At 54.5% G+C, this 18,146-nt stretch overlaps 7 protein-coding genes across 7 annotated transcripts; 5 read left to right on the top strand and 2 right to left on the bottom strand.

Moving 5' to 3' along the window:
* Positions 1 to 1,454: 1,454 nt before the first annotated feature.
* Positions 1,455 to 2,716, top strand: MRS44_012287 (uncharacterized protein; the record flags this gene model as incomplete). Its single annotated transcript, XM_065618749.1, has 2 exons — positions 1,455 to 1,809; positions 1,908 to 2,716. The coding sequence occupies 2 exons, from the start codon at positions 1,455 to 1,457 to the stop codon at positions 2,714 to 2,716; spliced, it is 1,164 nt and encodes a 387-aa protein (XP_065474821.1).
* Positions 2,717 to 3,408: 692 nt separating this feature from the next.
* Positions 3,409 to 7,733, top strand: MRS44_012288 (uncharacterized protein; the record flags this gene model as incomplete). The annotated part of the gene is made up of 2 exons (XM_046279470.2): positions 3,409 to 3,574; positions 3,628 to 7,733. The coding sequence occupies 2 exons, from the start codon at positions 3,409 to 3,411 to the stop codon at positions 7,731 to 7,733; spliced, it is 4,272 nt and encodes a 1,423-aa protein (XP_046133262.2).
* A 670-nt stretch (positions 7,734 to 8,403) lies between these two features.
* Positions 8,404 to 10,953, top strand: MRS44_012289 (uncharacterized protein; the record flags this gene model as incomplete). The annotated part of the gene is made up of 1 exon (XM_046269527.2): positions 8,404 to 10,953. The coding sequence occupies one exon, from the start codon at positions 8,404 to 8,406 to the stop codon at positions 10,951 to 10,953; it is 2,550 nt and encodes an 849-aa protein (XP_046133261.2).
* A 519-nt stretch (positions 10,954 to 11,472) lies between these two features.
* On the bottom strand, positions 11,473 to 11,956 carry MRS44_012290 (uncharacterized protein; the record flags this gene model as incomplete). The annotated part of the gene is made up of 2 exons (XM_046269526.2): positions 11,473 to 11,606; positions 11,701 to 11,956. 2 exons carry the CDS (start codon positions 11,954 to 11,956, stop codon positions 11,473 to 11,475), a joined length of 390 nt encoding a protein of 129 aa, XP_046133260.1.
* Positions 11,957 to 12,634: 678 nt separating this feature from the next.
* Positions 12,635 to 13,665, top strand: MRS44_012291 (uncharacterized protein; the record flags this gene model as incomplete). Its single annotated transcript, XM_046276185.2, has 2 exons — positions 12,635 to 12,696; positions 12,774 to 13,665. The coding sequence occupies 2 exons, from the start codon at positions 12,635 to 12,637 to the stop codon at positions 13,663 to 13,665; spliced, it is 954 nt and encodes a 317-aa protein (XP_046133259.2).
* Positions 13,666 to 14,311: 646 nt separating this feature from the next.
* MRS44_012292 (uncharacterized protein) lies at positions 14,312 to 15,114 on the top strand (the record flags this gene model as incomplete). The annotated part of the gene is made up of 2 exons (XM_065618750.1): positions 14,312 to 14,570; positions 14,630 to 15,114. 2 exons carry the CDS (start codon positions 14,312 to 14,314, stop codon positions 15,112 to 15,114), a joined length of 744 nt encoding a protein of 247 aa, XP_065474822.1.
* Positions 15,115 to 15,443: 329 nt separating this feature from the next.
* On the bottom strand, positions 15,444 to 18,094 carry MRS44_012293 (uncharacterized protein; the record flags this gene model as incomplete). The annotated part of the gene is made up of 4 exons (XM_046276183.2): positions 15,444 to 15,784; positions 15,839 to 16,420; positions 16,484 to 17,867; positions 17,933 to 18,094. The coding sequence occupies 4 exons, from the start codon at positions 18,092 to 18,094 to the stop codon at positions 15,444 to 15,446; spliced, it is 2,469 nt and encodes an 822-aa protein (XP_046133257.1).
* Between the last annotated feature and the right edge of the window lie 52 nt (positions 18,095 to 18,146).

Raw genomic sequence — 18,146 nt, forward strand, 5'->3', positions numbered from 1 at the left:
TTTCCCTCTCTTGTTCTTCTTTGCCATCCATCAATCGTCGTCGTCGCCTGTGGCTTTTCGTCCTGCTACAGGCGTCTACTGCTTCTAAAACCCGACTGTCCTTCGGAGACTCCGACATTGACCATCGGTGAAGAAACGGTGCACACGAGGCTCCCCAGACGAAACAAGCCTCTTTCTCCAGGGACGCTATAGTTGCACTTGTCTCTTTTTTTCTGCTTCTTAACAGACCCCGTTATTGACTTTGACCCTTCTCCTCTCCTCCCCCCATTCAACTCCTATTTTACCCCGGGAAGACCAACACTCTTTTCTCGACAGCCGAGCGTCTCATCGTTTGACACGGAAAACACACCACCACGAGAGCTGCATCGCCAGATATGCAGCCGAATGCCTGACCACTGAGCCGACCACAATAAACAACATTGTCAAAAAAAGGGGACGACGACGCCATCCCCCATTTCTACACACAACACGTAGATCTGTGCTCTCGCGCTTACACCAGGAGAAACGATCGATCTAACTTGGGCCCCGGGGGAGGGATCTCGCCTCGTCTATATTTCCCACATTTTCGAATCTTTTTTCCTTCGCTGGGGGTACCCAGTACATCCAGGACCCTGCAGCTTTTCGGGATTTTTTTTCGTCGACCTTCAGGGGTAGCAGCTGTTTAACCCACAGGCGAAGATCAGTGACGGGGCTGAGCAGGGAACGGTTGTCTACGAAGAAGCAAAAAAAGAAGGAAAAGAAGGGGAAATTTTCTCGATATTCTTTACTATTCCGTCCAGGTTTCAAGTCGTTAATCGGGCGGCGGCCGGACCGACATCGACTTATACCACACCCCGACGCTCAAGCCGAAAATGTCGGGGCCGGAGCGGGCGAGTCGCGGCGCCCATGAAACGGTTTTTACCCCGCGACACACTCATTCAATCCCGAACCCCTCCTTTCGTAGGTGCCCCCAGATTTTTTTTTACTCTATCCTTCTTCTGGCCATTCTTGTTTTGTCGAGACGAGATGAAGTCGTGGGCTTCCTTCTCTCTGGCGCCTAATGGACAAATCAATTTCCTTCTTCATTTTGCATTAATTGCCTTGCCCTTGTCGCTTATCGAGCACACCCTTTTTTCATCTCCCTTACCACGTGGTGAATGGCTGTAGTAAGCTACGGCTGGCGCTGGCAATGATGTAATTCATAGAAGGGGGAGAGCTCAGCTCAGCTCACGACTCCACATTCCTCCCGCATCCCATCTTTATTCGACCCCCATCTCCATCACTTCAACAACCTTTTTTGACTTGCCGCTACCGCCAAAAACTGCGTGTGCGCTCCGAGGTCGGACGAATCTATTGTCGACGAGTTCAGCCGCACTTCAGAAAGAGCAGGGGAAAGAAGGTCTTTGCAGGCAGCTGGGCCCGGGGGACGCCAATTGGAGGAGAAATATTCACAATCATGTACCGCCGCCGTCATTATGGCCGACGCTGACCTCAACCCCTCCGCAGCCACGCACAACTCGCCGCGCACATGGCTCCTCACCTCGGCCCTCTCGCCCCTCGCCGTCCGCCTCACCCGCCTGCTTCTCTCCCACGGCGACTACGTCGTCGCCTGCCTGCCGCCTCATGAAATCGACCACGAGGACCGGAGCGCCGAGTTCCGCGAGCTCGTCAACGAGTGCAAGAGCACCCGCAAGGACCGCGAGGGGTGGAAGGATCGCATCCGGGGCATTCGCTGCGATGGCAACGTCATGGGCGCGTGCGGGGCTGCCGTCGCAGAGGCGGTTCAGGTCTTTGGGCGGATAGACATCCTGCTGTGCTGCAAATCTGAAGGTATGTGTGTGTCTGTGTGTCTGCGGCTGACGACTTCATAAGCGTGCGCTCTCTCGTTTTGACATTGGGAAACTCTGCTGACGCGCGATTGTTTGAAGCCGTGGTCGGGACTGTGGAAGAGCTGTCGACGACTCCTTTTACTCAAAACCTCGTTCGTGACCAGTTCGAGTCCATCTTCTTCTCCCAGGTCAACTTTATCCGGGCTGCTCTCCCCCAGCTTCGGTCGCAACATACAGGGCACATCATTGTCCTCACCAGTACCGGCGGTCACATTGGCACTCCAGGAATGTCAATATATACAGCTGCTACTTGGGCCCTAGAGGGTTTCTGCGACTCACTCGCCTACGAAATTGCGCCTTTCAACATAAAAGTCACCATTGTGCAGCCAAACAAGGAGATACAGTCCTTGACAAACCGCCTCACTTTTGCTCCCCCGATGCCAGCCTACGACCAGGGACCTGAGGCTGTCCCGAGTATTCGCGACATACTCTCAAACGTCCTCAATACGCACCCGGATACGGCTCTTCCTACACCCTTGTCTCCTCCTGAATCTGGACCCTCACCAATGTCACCAGCCAGCTCAGCTATCGAGCCGGATGTAGTTCCGGGCGAAATTCTGCATCGATATCCGAAGCTCCCACCCGGTGCTGCCGACAAGCTGGTTATGGAGACAGTACATGCGCTCTCAGCCATCGGAGGTCACGAGAATCCTCCGGCGCGACACATTGTTGGTCATGAGGGCGCCATTGCAGTAAAGGAAAAGCTCAAAACTGTGACAGAGGAGCTTGAGGACTTTGTGGAGGCGAGTTTATCGGTTGATATCTTTGAGAGTGAACTACAGGCAGAAGCAAGAGATGGAAAGGCGCCGGAATTCAGTCCCCAAGGACCGCCGTCATCAACTGGTTGAGATCGTAAGCTTGGTTATTCTCGCTGAAAGATACCCATATTTAGCCAAGGTGTTACGGCCGTGCAGATATTAATTATTGCTGAGACATGGTTATTATATCATGGCTCTCATCTGGCGTTTTACATAGATGACCCAGGATCATTTGGTCCTGTTTGGGCGAGATCTGAAGTGCCATGCATTAAGGGATCGCACCGGTTATCCGAGCTCCAAGATACCCTTGAATTACTTTAGCCAAGCAACAATGAATCTTTCAATTGAAATTGAAATTGAAATCCGGCATTTCCTTTGTCATGCCAGCGATCAAATCCCCCGAGTCTCCCAGCGTAACATTGCTGGCTTCATAGCTCGGCTCGCAAAAAGTTGGCTCCGTCCCCAGCGTCTCCACCACCAACGGCGCTGTCCGACCACCCATGTCAGGGTATACAGCACAGCTCCTAGCCGCATGCGACAGGTGTACGATACCGAAGCTTGAGAACGGCGACCGACAAGCAAATACCCAACCTCTACTCTACAAGCTCGAGCCCGATTGCCTGACGACGCGACCCCAGAACCAGCATGCGACGATAGATGCAACGCATCCTTTTGCAGATTGATATCCGAAAGACGCCGCCCGCGGGGAAGACGTCCCTGAACGAGCAAACACCACAGCACGTCGAGCTGGCGGACATGTTGAGCAAACACCGGATGCTAGCATGAGCTTGGATCCTTTGCTCCCCGTCGCCCCCGCAAGGGTCAAGGCGCTTCTCCTGCCGTTGGGGCACATCAAGGCGGACCGCTTCGCATCTTTTGTCGCGCGCCTGCACAACGAACATGTCGTCCACCTCCGCGACATCAGCGCCGATGGGCGGCCGAATAGGAGTAAGTGATGGGATGCACCCCAGCTGGATGATCCAGGCGCTGACATTGCGCAGACATGTTCTCGCCCCTGGCGTACCCGGACGGCGCCATGATATACGACCTCGTCACCCACGTTCCTCCGCCCTCGCATCTCGCCCTCTCGCCTTTTGACCTATACCGGGAACCCCTCGCTGTGATAGCTCTGGCTGATGGAACGGAGCTGGATCAAGGAACGTTTAACAAGCGACATTCAGCAAACGGCACGGGCCCGTCGACGGCTGAGAAGAATATCAGGACACTATACCAGGAGCTCGAGGACCTGCGCGACAACTACCCCAAGGCCCTGGTGCACCAGGTCTTGGTGTTCGACTATGTGGCTCCAAAAGATTCGGATATTCCGATACCTGAGGGTCTCGTGGCTATCCCTCCAGAGGAAGATTGCAAGAGGACAACGATGAAGACGGTCATGTGCGACATCTCGTCGCTCCTCCTCGCCGAGATGACAACACTCGCCAAGTCCTTCGAGGCCATGACCAACATCGAATCCCCGGGGCATAATCCTACGAGACACACTAATGGCGGATCGTGGGGTGGTGAAGGGGGCATCAACGGCTTGTCTAGGAGGAACACGCAGTACGCACCCCGTCATGCCGCTCGCTCTAATTCAGCAGGCGGTATCATGGATAGGGCCCAATCGCGAATGTCCATGCCGGTGACCGGTCGTGGTGGGCTTCATTCGAGCAGTTCGACACCAGGATTGACGTCGACGATAGCGAGGAGCGGTCTTTCGAATCCTCCGATTACGTCAGATGGTGTCGAGAGCACTACTGCGAGCACGAGTTCAACGCCAGAACCGATTACCCGACCAGACACTGCCGATAGCACTCGAGACACAAGTCGTGATAGGGTATCGGTCCAAGGATTCGGCTCTGGGGGTGTGAATGACCGATGGAGGCTCAAGGGCAAGGGTCGGGCTGCCGTCATTGTGGGCTCCATGTATCTACAAGCTGGACGGTGGACCGACTCTATCAAGGAGCTCATCGAAGCCGCTACGACTGCGCGATCTCTGAACGACCACGTCTGGCACGGCAAGGCACTCGAGCTCCTCTTGGTAAACCTGTTCCTCCTCGGTTGGCAGAAGCTGGAGTTCGTTGTGCCCAGCGTGTGCTACCAATGGACGGAAAAGCCATCCAACAAACAGGCGCCAGATACGACACCCACTGACCCTGAGCAACCCAAACATCTCAAGCATCTGCAGTCAGTAATGACGGAGCTCCTCGATCGTATCATTGCGCTCTACACGAGGATATCGTCAGACAACCTCCCGCCATTACCCCTATCAGAGACCTACATTCGGTTCGCCAAGATCCAGTCGGCGCTTCACTTGAGCGATGGCTTTTTGAATGACAAGTCACTTGCGATGATTGTTACTGGAAAGAATCCTGACCAGCCACCGGTTCCATCACCGCGATACCTATCAACACCCACGAGGCAGCAGATTGTGACGATTCTCTTCAAGGCGTTCCCCTCTGGGGCTTCAGAACTTCTCACCACAGTGGACAGAGCGTCAATACTGAGTGGCATAGCAACGGTTCTAGGGCCCCTTGGACTTCACCGCAAGAAAGCCATGGTGATAAGAGAGCTCGTTTCTGTCCTCATCGGGGGTCTCGTGGAAGCGCGAACACGAGGAGCTGCGGATATGGGCATCCATCCTGCTGCTGGATTGGTCTCGTTGGCTTCAGGAGGAGGGTCTGGAGGTGGCGTCATGGCTTTAGATCTTGGAGAGGGCGATGTTGAACAAGGAATCGATGCGCTGTTGGGTCTATTGTGCAGATCCTATGGCATCATAGGCTATGACATGGCGGGGAAACCTGGTGCTAAAAAGGGCGCTGATGACTCGGATGAAGCAGTGATTGCCAGGATACGCGGTCAGTCTGCGGCGAGATTCTTTGGCTTTCCCGATGTGAAACTCAACATCCTGAGGGCGTGCATCAACTTTTCGGAAGCGCTACCGGACTTTGATGGTGTTTTACGATTCTCGAGCGATCTCCTGCGAACGGCTGGCTCAGGGGTGGCTCCTGGACCTCGAAGAGAAGATGCATCACCAATGCTGCATCGAGACGAACAAGTGCGGTTGGCCACCAACATCTCGAGGACATCGAACCTTGTTCAGCGGCTGGGTTATTCGGACCTGGCAGCGGAATACTGGGATGAGTTCTTTGTCCGAAACATCAAGCTTGAGCCTTCACCAAACAGCAAAACACCCATACCCCACGAGAAGAATATTCTCCCTGGAGCCACCGCCAGTCGAGCATCTCAGGACGTGGACCCCTTCATCTACAATCCATTCCTCAAGAAGCCCGATGAGATGGTGAATCAGACGCTTGTGGCTGATGAATATGCCACATTCAAGATCACCCTTCAGAACCCCTATGATATCGAGGTGGATGTTGAAAACATCCAGCTTGCTTCAGAGGGTGCGGCGTTTGAGGCAGTTCCCGAGGCAACGGTTGTCGGACCTTATCGCACTCAGGTAATACGGTTGAGAGGACGCGCCAAGGAGGCGGGTACTGTCACCATCACAGGAGCTTTGATCAAGGTCCGAGGCTGCCGCGAGAGACGCTTTCCCACATTTTCCATGCCGTGGACTCCCAAGCAGGATGCGAAGGTCAAGGCCAGGGGCTTGGGGGCACTTGAGGAAGCAGTGACGACAGTCCAGCCTTTCGCTCCCAAGCTTGAGACGGAATCACTGAGCCTCACAGCAATCCAGGCACAGCCACTGGTTGTGATCAAGTCGACGACTCTGGCACAGTCTTCGCTCATGATCCTAGAAGGCGAGAGACAGGTGTTTAAAGTAACGTTGCAGAACCTTTCTGAAACGCCTGTGGACTTTATGCTCTTCTCCTTCAAGGACTCTACACAGGAGCAGCTTCAAGCAGCCATCAACAACCGAGATGCGACAACGGCTGAGCTGTACGAATATGAGCTGGCATTAATGAAGAGGCAGGCGCTGCGACTTCCCAAGAGCCAGAAGGGTCGCAACATTGCACCTGGTGGAGAGGCGACTTTTGAGTTTGAGATTCTTGGCAAGCCAGGGTTGACGTGGGCGACGATCCAGGTCGATTATACTAATCTCGGATGCCCTCAGAATGAGATCACTGAGCAGTTCTACACACGGCAGGTTTCATTGGATCTGACGGTTACTGTCAACGCCAGTGTTGAGCTTTCTCGCATCGATGCTCTGCCGGTGCACGGCGAGATTCCGCAGCCATTCTGGGATCGTCTGGGCAGCTCAGTCGCGGCCAAGGCTGATGAGTACTGTCTGGTGTCTGTGGATCTGCGCAACGCCTGGCCGAGCCAGATGGCCATCCATTTGGAGAGTGATGATGGAGTTTCTGTGCAAGAGGATATTCTCCCCGGAAACACCAGCCGTGTCATTCTTCCGGTCAAGAGGGTCTACCTGGAAGATCCTCATGCAACAATACCAACACTTAACCCCTCCCGAAACCGGCAGTTTGTGGTGAGCGCCAGCAAGATCTCTCCCGAGATGGAGCGAGCGAACCGCGAAGCCTTCTGGTATAGGGAGAGAATCCTAGGATGTCTCAGGGCGACGTGGAAGACGCTGTCGCTACCTAAGAGGAGCGGCACGATCGACCTGAGAAACATCCGATTGACGACGCGGATGATTGAGGCGATCAAGGTGGACGAGGTTGATATTCAGATCTCGGTCGAGGACTCCAATGGAGAGGCTACCGAGAAGGACGCTGCATACGTGGATGAGTTTATGCTGCTCAAGGTGCACGTCACCAACCGGACGTCTCAGCCCATCTATCCTCTTGTCAGGATCTTGCCGGCGCTGTGTCACAGGCCAGCCAATGTTGCCCTAGAGTTTACACGCAAGATTGCGTGGAATGGTACCTTGCAGCACCCGATGCCCATGCTAGAGGGCCATCAAAGCGCTGAAGTATCATTGGGCATGACGGTGCTCTGCCGAGGCGAGTTTGAGATCTCGGCTTCAGTTGAAGAAGTACAAGTCTGGGAAGAGCCAGAGGCCCTCAAGTCACCAACACGGCCTCGGTCTGACACTCAGACCATGATGGACGCGGCGCTAGGAGTCAAGGAGAGACGGATCTGGCACTCGAGGCAGCCGTGCGTGCTCAAGACGAGAGATCGAAAGTAGAGAGAGTGTATACTTGGGTTATCTATCAATGAGGATTCAAGCGAGCGAGACTGGAATTTTTGCTGGAGACGAATGTGCCTTTAATAGAGCGAGCGATGGGAAGCGCATACCATTGGGTGGAGTAGATACATATCAGCGGGGGAAAAGACCATGTAGTGGACAATCAATATTACTCGATACCTAAGTATAGCCATGTCTTTTGTTTATTCTGGTGTTTTTGGTAGTTGTTATTGATCGCTGAGACAATATGTGATACCCTGCAGTAGCGTCACTCAAGATCTGCACTGCAACGTTCTAGAAGTTCGTCCATGGTCGCCACTTTTTAGTCTTGATAGCGCAATTTTGCACGCCCAGAGAAAATAATTGAGCACCAGAATCAGTTCCCTTTTGCACTAACTCGACTTTTTATTTAATCCGATCACCTGATAGGACAAAGTCTCCCCGTACTGCACCTACCGGGAGTTTAACGGGATTCAACGGTCATTCTCTTCTCTTGATGCCGAGTCAGCGCCGGCTTGTGGCGGCAAAAGTTTGGTTGCCGAACGCCGGAAGGCTTATCAGGGTCATCATCTTTTTTCGCGGCGGGTTGAGTTTCGGTGAACTACTTGTCTCTTTTTCTTGGTTACCGTCTTTCATATTTGGTTCCTATCATCATTTCTACAGAGACAACATGGCCACGGGTGACTCCGAGGCCGCTTCGGCCAAGGCCCCGAAGCGAATCCTCTTCATCGACGCCTACGACTCCTTCACCAACAACATCGTCTCCCTGCTGAGGACCATCCTCGGCGTCGAAGTCTTTGTCGTGAGGATTGATCTATCGATTGTTGAAAAGACAGGGGACCATGAGGAGGCGACGCCTACCAGGTGGACAGAGGCTGAGTTTGTCGATAACCTCGCTCAGTTTGACGCTGTCGTTTGTGGGCCTGGTCCGGGTTCGCCGCTTAACCCGGATGATGTCGGGGCTTTTAACCTGCTGTGGAAGTTACCTGAGGAGTTGCAGGTTCCCGTGCTGGGCATCTGTCTTGGATTTCAGAGTCTTGTTGCGGCACATGGCGGTGCTGTTCGTCGGTTGAAGAGGGGTCTGCACGGCATGGTGAGGGAGATTGAGCATCGCCATGACGTCTCTGGGGACATCTTCCAGGGTGTTCCGTCCTTCAAGGCGACGCTGTATCACAGTCTGTGTGCAGACATTGGACAGGATGACGCAGAGTGGAAGCACGAGGACCGATGGAAGCCTTCGACGTCGGCGCCGCAGCTGGTTCCTCTGGCGTGGACGATGGAGACTCGCGAGGATGGTCGAAAGGAACGCATTCTCGAGGCCGTGAGACACGTCACCAAGCCCATCTGGGGTCTGCAGTATCACCCAGAGTCAGTTTGCACTGAGAATGCTGCAAAGGGTGTGCTTGTCAACTGGTTCCATGCGGCGCTGCAGTGGAACAAGGTCCATGGACGACGGACTCAAGGGCCACTATTGGAGATTCAGACGTTGTCGCCGCCGAATCATCTCGAGTCTGTGGCTGCGCATAGGGAGAGGTCGAGGGAGGGCTGGTGGTCAAGGTCTGAAACGGCTTCGCTGAGGGATTATGGGAGAGACTGCGAGTACACACATCGTGTATTGCCTCTACCACAGGGTGTTGGTGTGCCCGAGATCGTCGAGATGCTTGGTCTAGCAAGGGGCGAGTCTGTTATCCTCGACTCATCAAGCTCCAAGAACGGAGATGCTCTCGCCGTGAGCAGCATCGTGGCTCTCGAGGTGGAAACAGCACTGCGACTCGAGTACAGCGTGTCCGATAACCACGTCACGGTTCGACTTCCCGGAACAGCTGGCAGCGAGGACCAAATCGAAAAAATCGACCTTGAGGACGGCACCGTCAATGTCTGGGAGATCATCTCGGACTTTTGGGAGGCAAGGAGCCATCCTCCCAACTCTGAAAAGTCTAGCTCAGCGTTCAAGGGTGGGTTCATGGGTTTTATTACTTATGAGATGGGATTGTATGGGCTGGAGAAGAAGTTGGTGTCGGGAGATAGGGGGCACAAGAGACCAGATATCTGCTTGGCGTGGGTCACGAAAAGCATCGTCTTGGATCACCGAGCTGGTGTTGCTTATATCCAGCACTTGAAGCAGAGAGGCTCGGACGATACATGGCTTGAAATTACGACGAACAAGATTAAGGCTTCAGGGGTTTGGGGGGAATCAGGTTCGAATGCTTGTAACGGCGTCAACGGACACGTCAACGGCAGCTCTGCTCAGGCGAGGCACGACAGACTCAAGATCACCACGCCGCAGCGCGACAGATATGAAGAGCAGGTCCGGGTTTGTCAAGACTTTATCGCGGCGGGAGATTCTTATGAGCTTTGTCTCACTTCGCAGACGACCATGGCGAGACCGAGAGTGCGACATATGAATGGAGGAGGATACGAAGAGGGAAGTCCCTGGAAAATCTACCAGACGCTACGGAAACGGCAACCAGCCCCTTTCGGCTCTTTCATCCGTCTCGGCGGCGCAACCATGCTGAGCTGCTCTCCTGAACGCTTCCTCCGGCACGATAGCAACGGGCTGTGCTCCATGCGACCCATGAAGGGCACTGTCCGCAAGTCAGAGGCCGTCTCGACGCTGGCGCAGGCCGAGAAGATCCTCCACGTCCCCAAAGAAGTAGCCGAGAACCTCATGATTGTCGATCTCGTCCGACATGATCTACACGGCGTCTGTGGTGTTGGCAACGTCACTGTTCCAGATTTGATGAAGGTGGAGGAGTACGCGACCGTGTTCCAGATGATTACAGTCGTCAACGGCCAACTTCCTCGTCAAGGCCACAAGACAGACGATTCTCGGCGAGGCAGCTTGACTCATCACTACCCCTATACGGGTCTTGATGCGTTGGCTGCGGCTCTCCCTCCCGGAAGCATGACGGGTGCGCCCAAGAAGCGTAGCTGCGAGATTCTGCAAGTCATCGAAGGTCACCAGGAGAGAAGCCTGTACTCCGGTGTTGTTGGATACATGGACATCACAGGCGCTGGAGACTGGAGCGTGACGATTCGTACCATGTTTCGCTGGGACGACGAAGAAGCTCCCCCTGAAGAGGGTGAGACGGAACCAAGAGAGGTTTGGAGGATCGGAGCTGGCGGTGCGGTGACGATCCTCAGCACGCCCGAAGGAGAAAGAGACGAGATGTTTACCAAGCTCGCTGGTCCTCTCGGTGTGTTCCGAGACGCGGCCTAGATTATCAGTTGGAAAGGGAGGCTATTTGGGATTTACCCCTGATTCAAGGGGAGGAGGGCTTTTGATATTGGCATTGACTTGGACATGATACCTCAACGTACACATCCACGGAGTTTTTTAGGGATTCGGATTTTCAACAGCATTAGACAAAGAGACGACGCAAGCAACGGGGATATGGGATAGCAAGCGGAACAAGCAAAAGAAAAAACAAGACATATATATCATGGCAACAAGAACGTCTACCATTGACGATAAACTAAAAAACCACCACCCCTGTTTGTCATCGCCCTGAGACCCAGAAATTTCACATATCAATCATGGATAATCTTGACACCGTCACGTTGCAAGAACCCGCTGAATGCCAAAAAATAAGGTCGTCTCATCTTCCCCTTTCTCTCTCTTCCTTTGATCGTACACGCCATGTACAGGCGATTATCCTCCTCTTTGTCCTGCCACGCTTGCTTTCCCCAGGCTTTGAAATTGGGGGCGTCAAATGATGTTCTCGCGCGGTTTGCGCATCTAAAAGTCTTGCTCCTCGTGGAAGAACATGCCGAAGCTGATGATGGTGCCGTAGATGAGTAGACCTCCGACTACGGACATGATCATGGCTTGAATCTCGATGAGGCCAGAGTGCGCGAGGACAACAGGTAGGGCTGGGTGAGGTTAGCAATGGAATGACAAAACATGCATTCCTCGACGGCTGACAGGCGCAGCAATCTCAGCTGACAAAGGGACATCTCGACATACCAATTCCCATGACTACAAAGAAGCCCGTAAAGAAGCGTCCGAGATCTTGAACAGCGGCGCCGGAGCTCTCGACAAAGTCGTCCGGGTTGGCGCAGTGACCGCAGATCCAGTTGGGGATGGGAGCGACGACATAGGTGGCGACGACGAGGAGAGGGTAGTAGACCTTCCAGAGGGCGCAGGAGAGGATGACGAGGAGGAATCCGACGGCTAGGACGAAGGAGAGGGCGATGATGGTCTTGAGGCCGGCGGTCGGCATCTTGGGCGAGTTTGGAGGGGGTTGTTGAGTGTGGTTTCGGCGATGTCGGCGATGGGAATAGGCTTCCCCGCGGGGAAAGAGGAGGGGGAACAGTCGAAGCGAGAGGTGAAGAGAGGTTTGTTTAACCTGGGATTGAGAGATTATCCGCACGCGACACGAGAGAGCGACGTTGGCGGAGGGTGAGTTTGCGCGGCTGGACAAGGCAGATTCCAAGGATGGGTGATGCTATCGCAGAGCAGCTGTCAAGTCGACAGGTACGTACTCGGCACGCGCCAGGTGACGCACCTACCTAAACCAGAGCCGCGGCCAGCGGGCGGCTGGGGTGCGTCAGCGCCGGAGAAACCATTTTCCCGAGAACCAAGCCTCGTCTCAAGTGGGAAAGCGGTGAGGATGCATCCCCTGGTCAGCAAAGTCCAGGATTGGCGCGCGGGTGGATCATGTGGGTCCTTCCCTGTCGAGGACCAGAAAAAAAGATTGAGGTCGGTTTTTTTTTCTACCAAGGCCCCGCTGTCCAATCTTTTGTCTCCTCTACTACATCTTCTCGTCTCTTTTGACAGAGAACGACAACTCGAGATATCGACTCCTTCACGGGTACGAGACCGGATTGCACGTCTGTGCTGCAAAGACCTTTAGTCGGAAAGTCCTCGGGTCGTGAGGACCTGCAAACCCATCGCCACAATGGCCTCCGACGAGATTATCTGGCAGATCATCAACCAGCAGTTCTGCTCCTTCAAGCTAAAGTATGGACACCTGGCCTCCCATTGAGGCTCTCCTAGATATCAAGAGTGAAAGCGCGACCAATGCTGACCATCTACAGAACCGAAAAGAAGCAAAATTTCTGCCGCAACGAGCACAACGTCACCGGCCTCTGCAATCGTCAGTCATGCCCGCTCGCAAACTCGCGCTACGCCACGGTGCGCCAGCACCCGACCAAGCAGACCCTGTACCTCTACATGAAGACGATTGAGCGTGCGCACCTGCCGTCCAAGATGTGGGAGCGCATCAAGCTGTCCAACAACTACAACAAGGCCCTCGAGCAGATCGACCAGCGCCTCATCTACTGGCCCAAGTTTCTCATTCACAAGTGCAAGCAGCGTCTCACCCGCCTGACGCAGGTGCAGATCCGCATGCGACGTATCGCCGCCGAGGAGGAGCGCCTGGGTGAGAAGCTCGTGCCCAAGTTGGCACCCAAGGTCAAGCACCGTGAACAGGCCCGAGAGCGCAAGGCCGAGGCGGCTGCCAAGCTGGAGCGCACCATTGAGCGCGAGCTGGTTGAGCGTCTGCGACAGGGTGCTTATGGTGATCAGCCTCTCAACGTCAGCGAGGACATCTGGAAGAAGGTTCTCAACGCCATGGAGCGTGATGGCCAGGGTCAGCGTGATAAGGACTTGGACAAGGGTCTCACCGAGAATGGTGAGGAGGTTGAGTGGAGCAGCGAAGAGGAGGAGGAGGACAACCTCGAGAACCAGGTCGAGTACGTGTCGGATCTTGATGAGAGTGAGGAGGAGCTCGCCGACCTCGAGGACTGGCTCGGCAGCGACGACGATGACGAGGAGGAGGATGATGATGACGACGACGACAGCGAAGAGTCCGAGACAGAGAAGGCCGGCAACAAGCGAAAGCGCGGACGGGCCATCAAGATGAAGAACAAGCGGCCCAAGCAGGAGGAGAAGGAGAAGCTCACCCTTACCAACGAGCTGGCGTGGTGATTGAGTGTCATCTGAAAAGTGAAGCCTCGGCGTTTGAGGAGTTTGCGTTTTCTAAAAGAAAAAAAGGGGATGAGGAAGAAATACTTTTTTTTACTTTGTTATTCTCCTCGTGGGATATACATGCTTTTTTTAAACTGCTGAGCCGGGATAATTGGGTCAGGCCAGCATTCGAATACCAGACAGATTGCCATTTGACTTGAATCTAAGAACTGTGATGTGAAGTCCTATTGAGGCTGATTTTGTACATGTCCAGGACTATCAGTCCTACCCTACACTGACAGGGGTGTCACTTGCGCCGCAGTGCGTTTTAGCTCAGGCAGCTATGAAACCCAGCCCACCCATCCAGCTCCCCTGTAAACGTCACCGGTTCACCGTCCCTCCATTCATCTCCCCTCTTTAAACCTCCAAGCGCAGTCACTTTCAACCATCTACAATTCCGTCTCTTGACTTCTACACTCGCAACAACAGCAGCTGGCTGCAGATTCAACACACTGCGCCAGAGAGATACCGTCATATTCCACCCATAAGCCCAACGGCGGCGGCTGGGCATCGAGACCATTGGCCCCTTGGCTTACTACGAACCAGACTCTCACGAGATCGAAACGAACACAACACATACGGTTGAGACACCCCATAGACCACAGCAATGGCCTCCTGGTACTCCAACCTCGTCCAAAAGACGTCGTCCCAGATCTCGTCCCTCCGCCAGAACCTCCTCTCAGGCGACGCAGACGGCGACACCGAAGACGACACCCACGTCTGCCGCGTCCTCCGCGGCTACTACGCCGAAAAGGGCCGCCCCCTCCCCGCCTGGCTTCCCCCGGATCCCAAGGCTCCCCAGCAGCAGCCGCCGCAGCCCATGCTAGTCAACAACCCGGGCGCAGGCGCTAGGTACGGAGGCCTGGGTCCCGCGCCGCAGCCCGCCGGCGGGTTGAGCAGCCTGTGGGATAACGGACCCGCGCAGCAACAGCAGCAGGCGCCGCAGAGTTTGAGGGCTGGAGGGGAAGAACACCTGCTGCGCTTCAACCTGGAGGAGGGGATATACAGCGCAGGCCGCTGCCGGGCCAGAGGGGTGCTAGCTACCAGACCGCGGGGAGACCAGAGGTTGCGAGCGTGCCGCCTGCGGGTGCTGGTGGGGGTGGATCTGCGCAGGAGAGGTTGAAGCAGAGGCTTTGGGGAGGGTCGAGGACGACGAGTCCTTCTTCGCAGACTGGGAATCAAGGACCGTTCCAGCCTCCTGCTGGAGGAGGTGGTGGAGGTGGAAACTATGAGGATCGATTTGCGCCGGGTGGAATGTATGATCAAGGGGGAAATGGTGGTGGAGGTGGGGGAGCAGCGTACACAGGAGCGAATGCGCCGTGGTCGGATGGTGGGAATGACTTTGGAGGTGGAAGGTCTGGAGGGTTGAGGAGAGGAGGATTACCAAGTGGACCGAGAGGGTACAGATGAAGGGTCATCTAAGCAAGGAGAGGAGCGAGGGGACGCATCTGCGTTATCCATGGATACTCGAGATGTGCGTCTCTGTTTTTTCACAGCATAGAATGGCGTCAAGCCTGGTAATAATGGAGTTTGTCTTTCAAGTGATTCTACGTTGATATCAGATGAGGGCAAAAGGCTATTCGTATTCATATCCCGAGTAGTAGAGGGCAATAAAGGCAGCCCTATCAACAACTATATCCTCAACTCCATGCGACGAAATCAAAAAAGTACAGACCCAACGCCGTTGTTAAAATACAGAGTCAAACCTCAACAAGACTCTTTCATTTCTGACCGGCCCCTTATTTTGCCGGCATCCCATCTCCCTTCTGCGCCACTGTCTTCCTAGGGAGGACCTCTACGTTCTTGCTCAGCAGCTTGCGCAGCTCAGGGGTAATGACCTTTTGCTGTGGTGCAGATGATGCGGGTTCAGGGGCCTTGCCTTTACCGGGTGACTTGGCATCTGTTGATGGCCCAGAGTTTGTCGTAGTCGAAGAGGTCGATGAACTCTGTTGAGTGACACGGGGTGCAGGGAAGTTGCCCTTCTTGTCAACCGCCTCAACAAGTCTCTGAAACCTCTTGAACAAGGCCTCGGCGCGGATAAGAGTCGACTCAAGGTCGATTGTGTTGGAGAGTTCGTTGACTAAAGAGCTCAGCTTTTGACACACAACATGTAAGAAAAGGGGAAGTGACATACCGTACTTAAGCACCTCGTCAAAGTGCTTCAGGTGCTCCATAATGACATCTCGGTGCCTCTCCAGGATGGCCAGCGCCACAAACAGATGGAAGTTGGCGCTCAAGTAATCCGTCCACAAGCCTTCCCACAGCCGCAGCACATCAAGCCAAACAAACTCGCGCTTGTACCAGACCAGGATCATGCGGAAGAAGAAGAAAAAGTTGGTGCTGTCGGCGCTCTGCAAGTGGTTCCAGAGCGTTGGATCCATGAACTGGACGAGCTGATCCAGCGTCAAGAGTTGACTGCGCATACCAGACTGGTCTCGTAGAAAGTTGCGCTCCATACGCTCCATGAACTTTTGGAAGCCCCAAAAGGCAACGGCATCGTCCTGGATCACGGCGTAGATGGGCGCCAGAAGATCCGACATACCCTGGACGTATCCAAGATCCTTGTTGTACTCGTTGTAAGTGAGTAGCATCTCCTTCATCTGCTCGAGATGGACATTGGTGCCGACTTCGGCAAAAGGCGACGAGGGATCAGGATGAGGAATATCCTCGCCCATAAAAATGGGCACATTGCGGTCTGTTCGGTGAACATCCTTCTCTGTGGATAAAATGTAAGTATAATCACTAGGGGAGAAGGGTTGAGAGATGGGGAGCAACTTACCAATCCGCCCCTTTTGCTCGCGCCACCACTCGCCCGTCTCTCCTTCGCCTCCATCGCCATCAAGCCTCTCCCACCATGAGAGCTTGAGCTTATAGTATTGATCTCGGAGAGAGGCTATCTGTGCCTTCCTCTCATCCGAGGTGCTGTACCACTCATAAACTCCCAGCAAGAAGAGCCAGGCTTCCTTTCGAACACCATCCTCGGCATCCAGGCCTCCATGGAAGACACGCTCCTTTACCTCGTCGATCGTAATGGACAGTCGACCTGTCTGGGGGTCGAAGAAGGTATTCCATTCCTTCATGGTGACTGTTTTCCGGCGCTCCTCAAGCGACAAGCTGCTCGCACCCTCTAGCAACTCAAATTCACCAACATCCGTATCCTCGAGCTCCATCACATCATGAGCGGACCATATCCTTTGTCTTCGATCGCGGTCGCTCTGCTCCTGAATTCCCATGGCCCAGCGAGCCAAGTAGATTCTAGCGCTGTCAAACTCATCCTGGAGGGTCTGAACTTCAGGGTTCTTGAGCAGCCGCCTGACCTGTGGCGGCAGGTTCGGGTTGTCGACGAAATCCTGGGCTGCCCTTCGCGTGAACGTGGTGACTTTACTAAACTTCTCCATAATGTTCCAGCCAGTCTCTTTGACAAACTTGACGAACGGATCCATTTGTGCGTCTCGGTTTGATGGCCCTCCAGGACCACGGTGCTGCATCCCAAAGCTATCCTGGCGACCGATTTGCGTGGCGCTCGAAGTGAGCTTGGAACCAAAGGCTTCACTATCCTCCTTTGAAGGCTCAATCAAGTAGATGTTGGGTTCAGCACCAGAGCGCTCAATCTTGACGTAGCGACGTAACCACCGGACAACCTCATCGCCACCCCAGAACATCTGACCATTTTCGCCAAATGGGTCGAAAGTATCTCGAGCGAGCTTCTTCTTTTGAAGGATGGTGCTCTGGCACTCATTGTCGTGAAAGAACAAGGCAGGAAAGCTATCGCCCGCGCGGGAGTTGATGATGACGGAACCATACCACCAGCCGAGGCTCGGAGGCCGAACAAGAAGCGAATAGATGGCGCTCACGGGAATCGCAAAGGCGTATCCGCCAACGGACCCGACGTGGCTTGTTACGGTCGGAGGAGGAGGCACAAGGTACGACTGCTTCGGGGGCGAGTTGCCGTCGCACAGATCGACCTTGACGTAGATGCTGGCCGAATCGCCCAGAGAGGACTCGGGGACCCAGGCCAGGAGCAGGTCGGACGAGGCGATGGAATTCGTTTCGTAGGAGGAAGATGAGGAGGGGCGCTCGTCGCGGTGATGGCCTCGCTGTTGAAGGAGGGCGATGTAGCCGGGGATGTTATCCTTTGCGGATGGAGTCGGATGTACGTAAACCTGTCGTGGTCAGTCTTTGTTCCAGAGTTTGGATGAGCGCAACAGCTCGTCGCAGGGCCTCATACCTTGCTCTTAGAGAATAGCAGCTTCACGCCCCTGCCAGTCTCAGCATGCGTGATGGTGTTGTATTCGCCCTCCTCGTCATCGCTCAAAGCATAGAAGCTATTGGACGGTGACGCAGATCGCGGTGGCGGGGCATCAGCCGCCTTTGAGTCCTGCTGCGACATGATGCTTGTGCTCTTCTCTCAGTTGAATGTAGAGGCGAGAGGAATATTTCAA

This window comes from Fusarium solani (assembly GCF_023522795.1).
Source record: "Fusarium solani strain SB1 chromosome Unknown bctg00000008, whole genome shotgun sequence".
NCBI lineage: Eukaryota > Fungi > Ascomycota > Sordariomycetes > Hypocreales > Nectriaceae > Fusarium > Fusarium solani.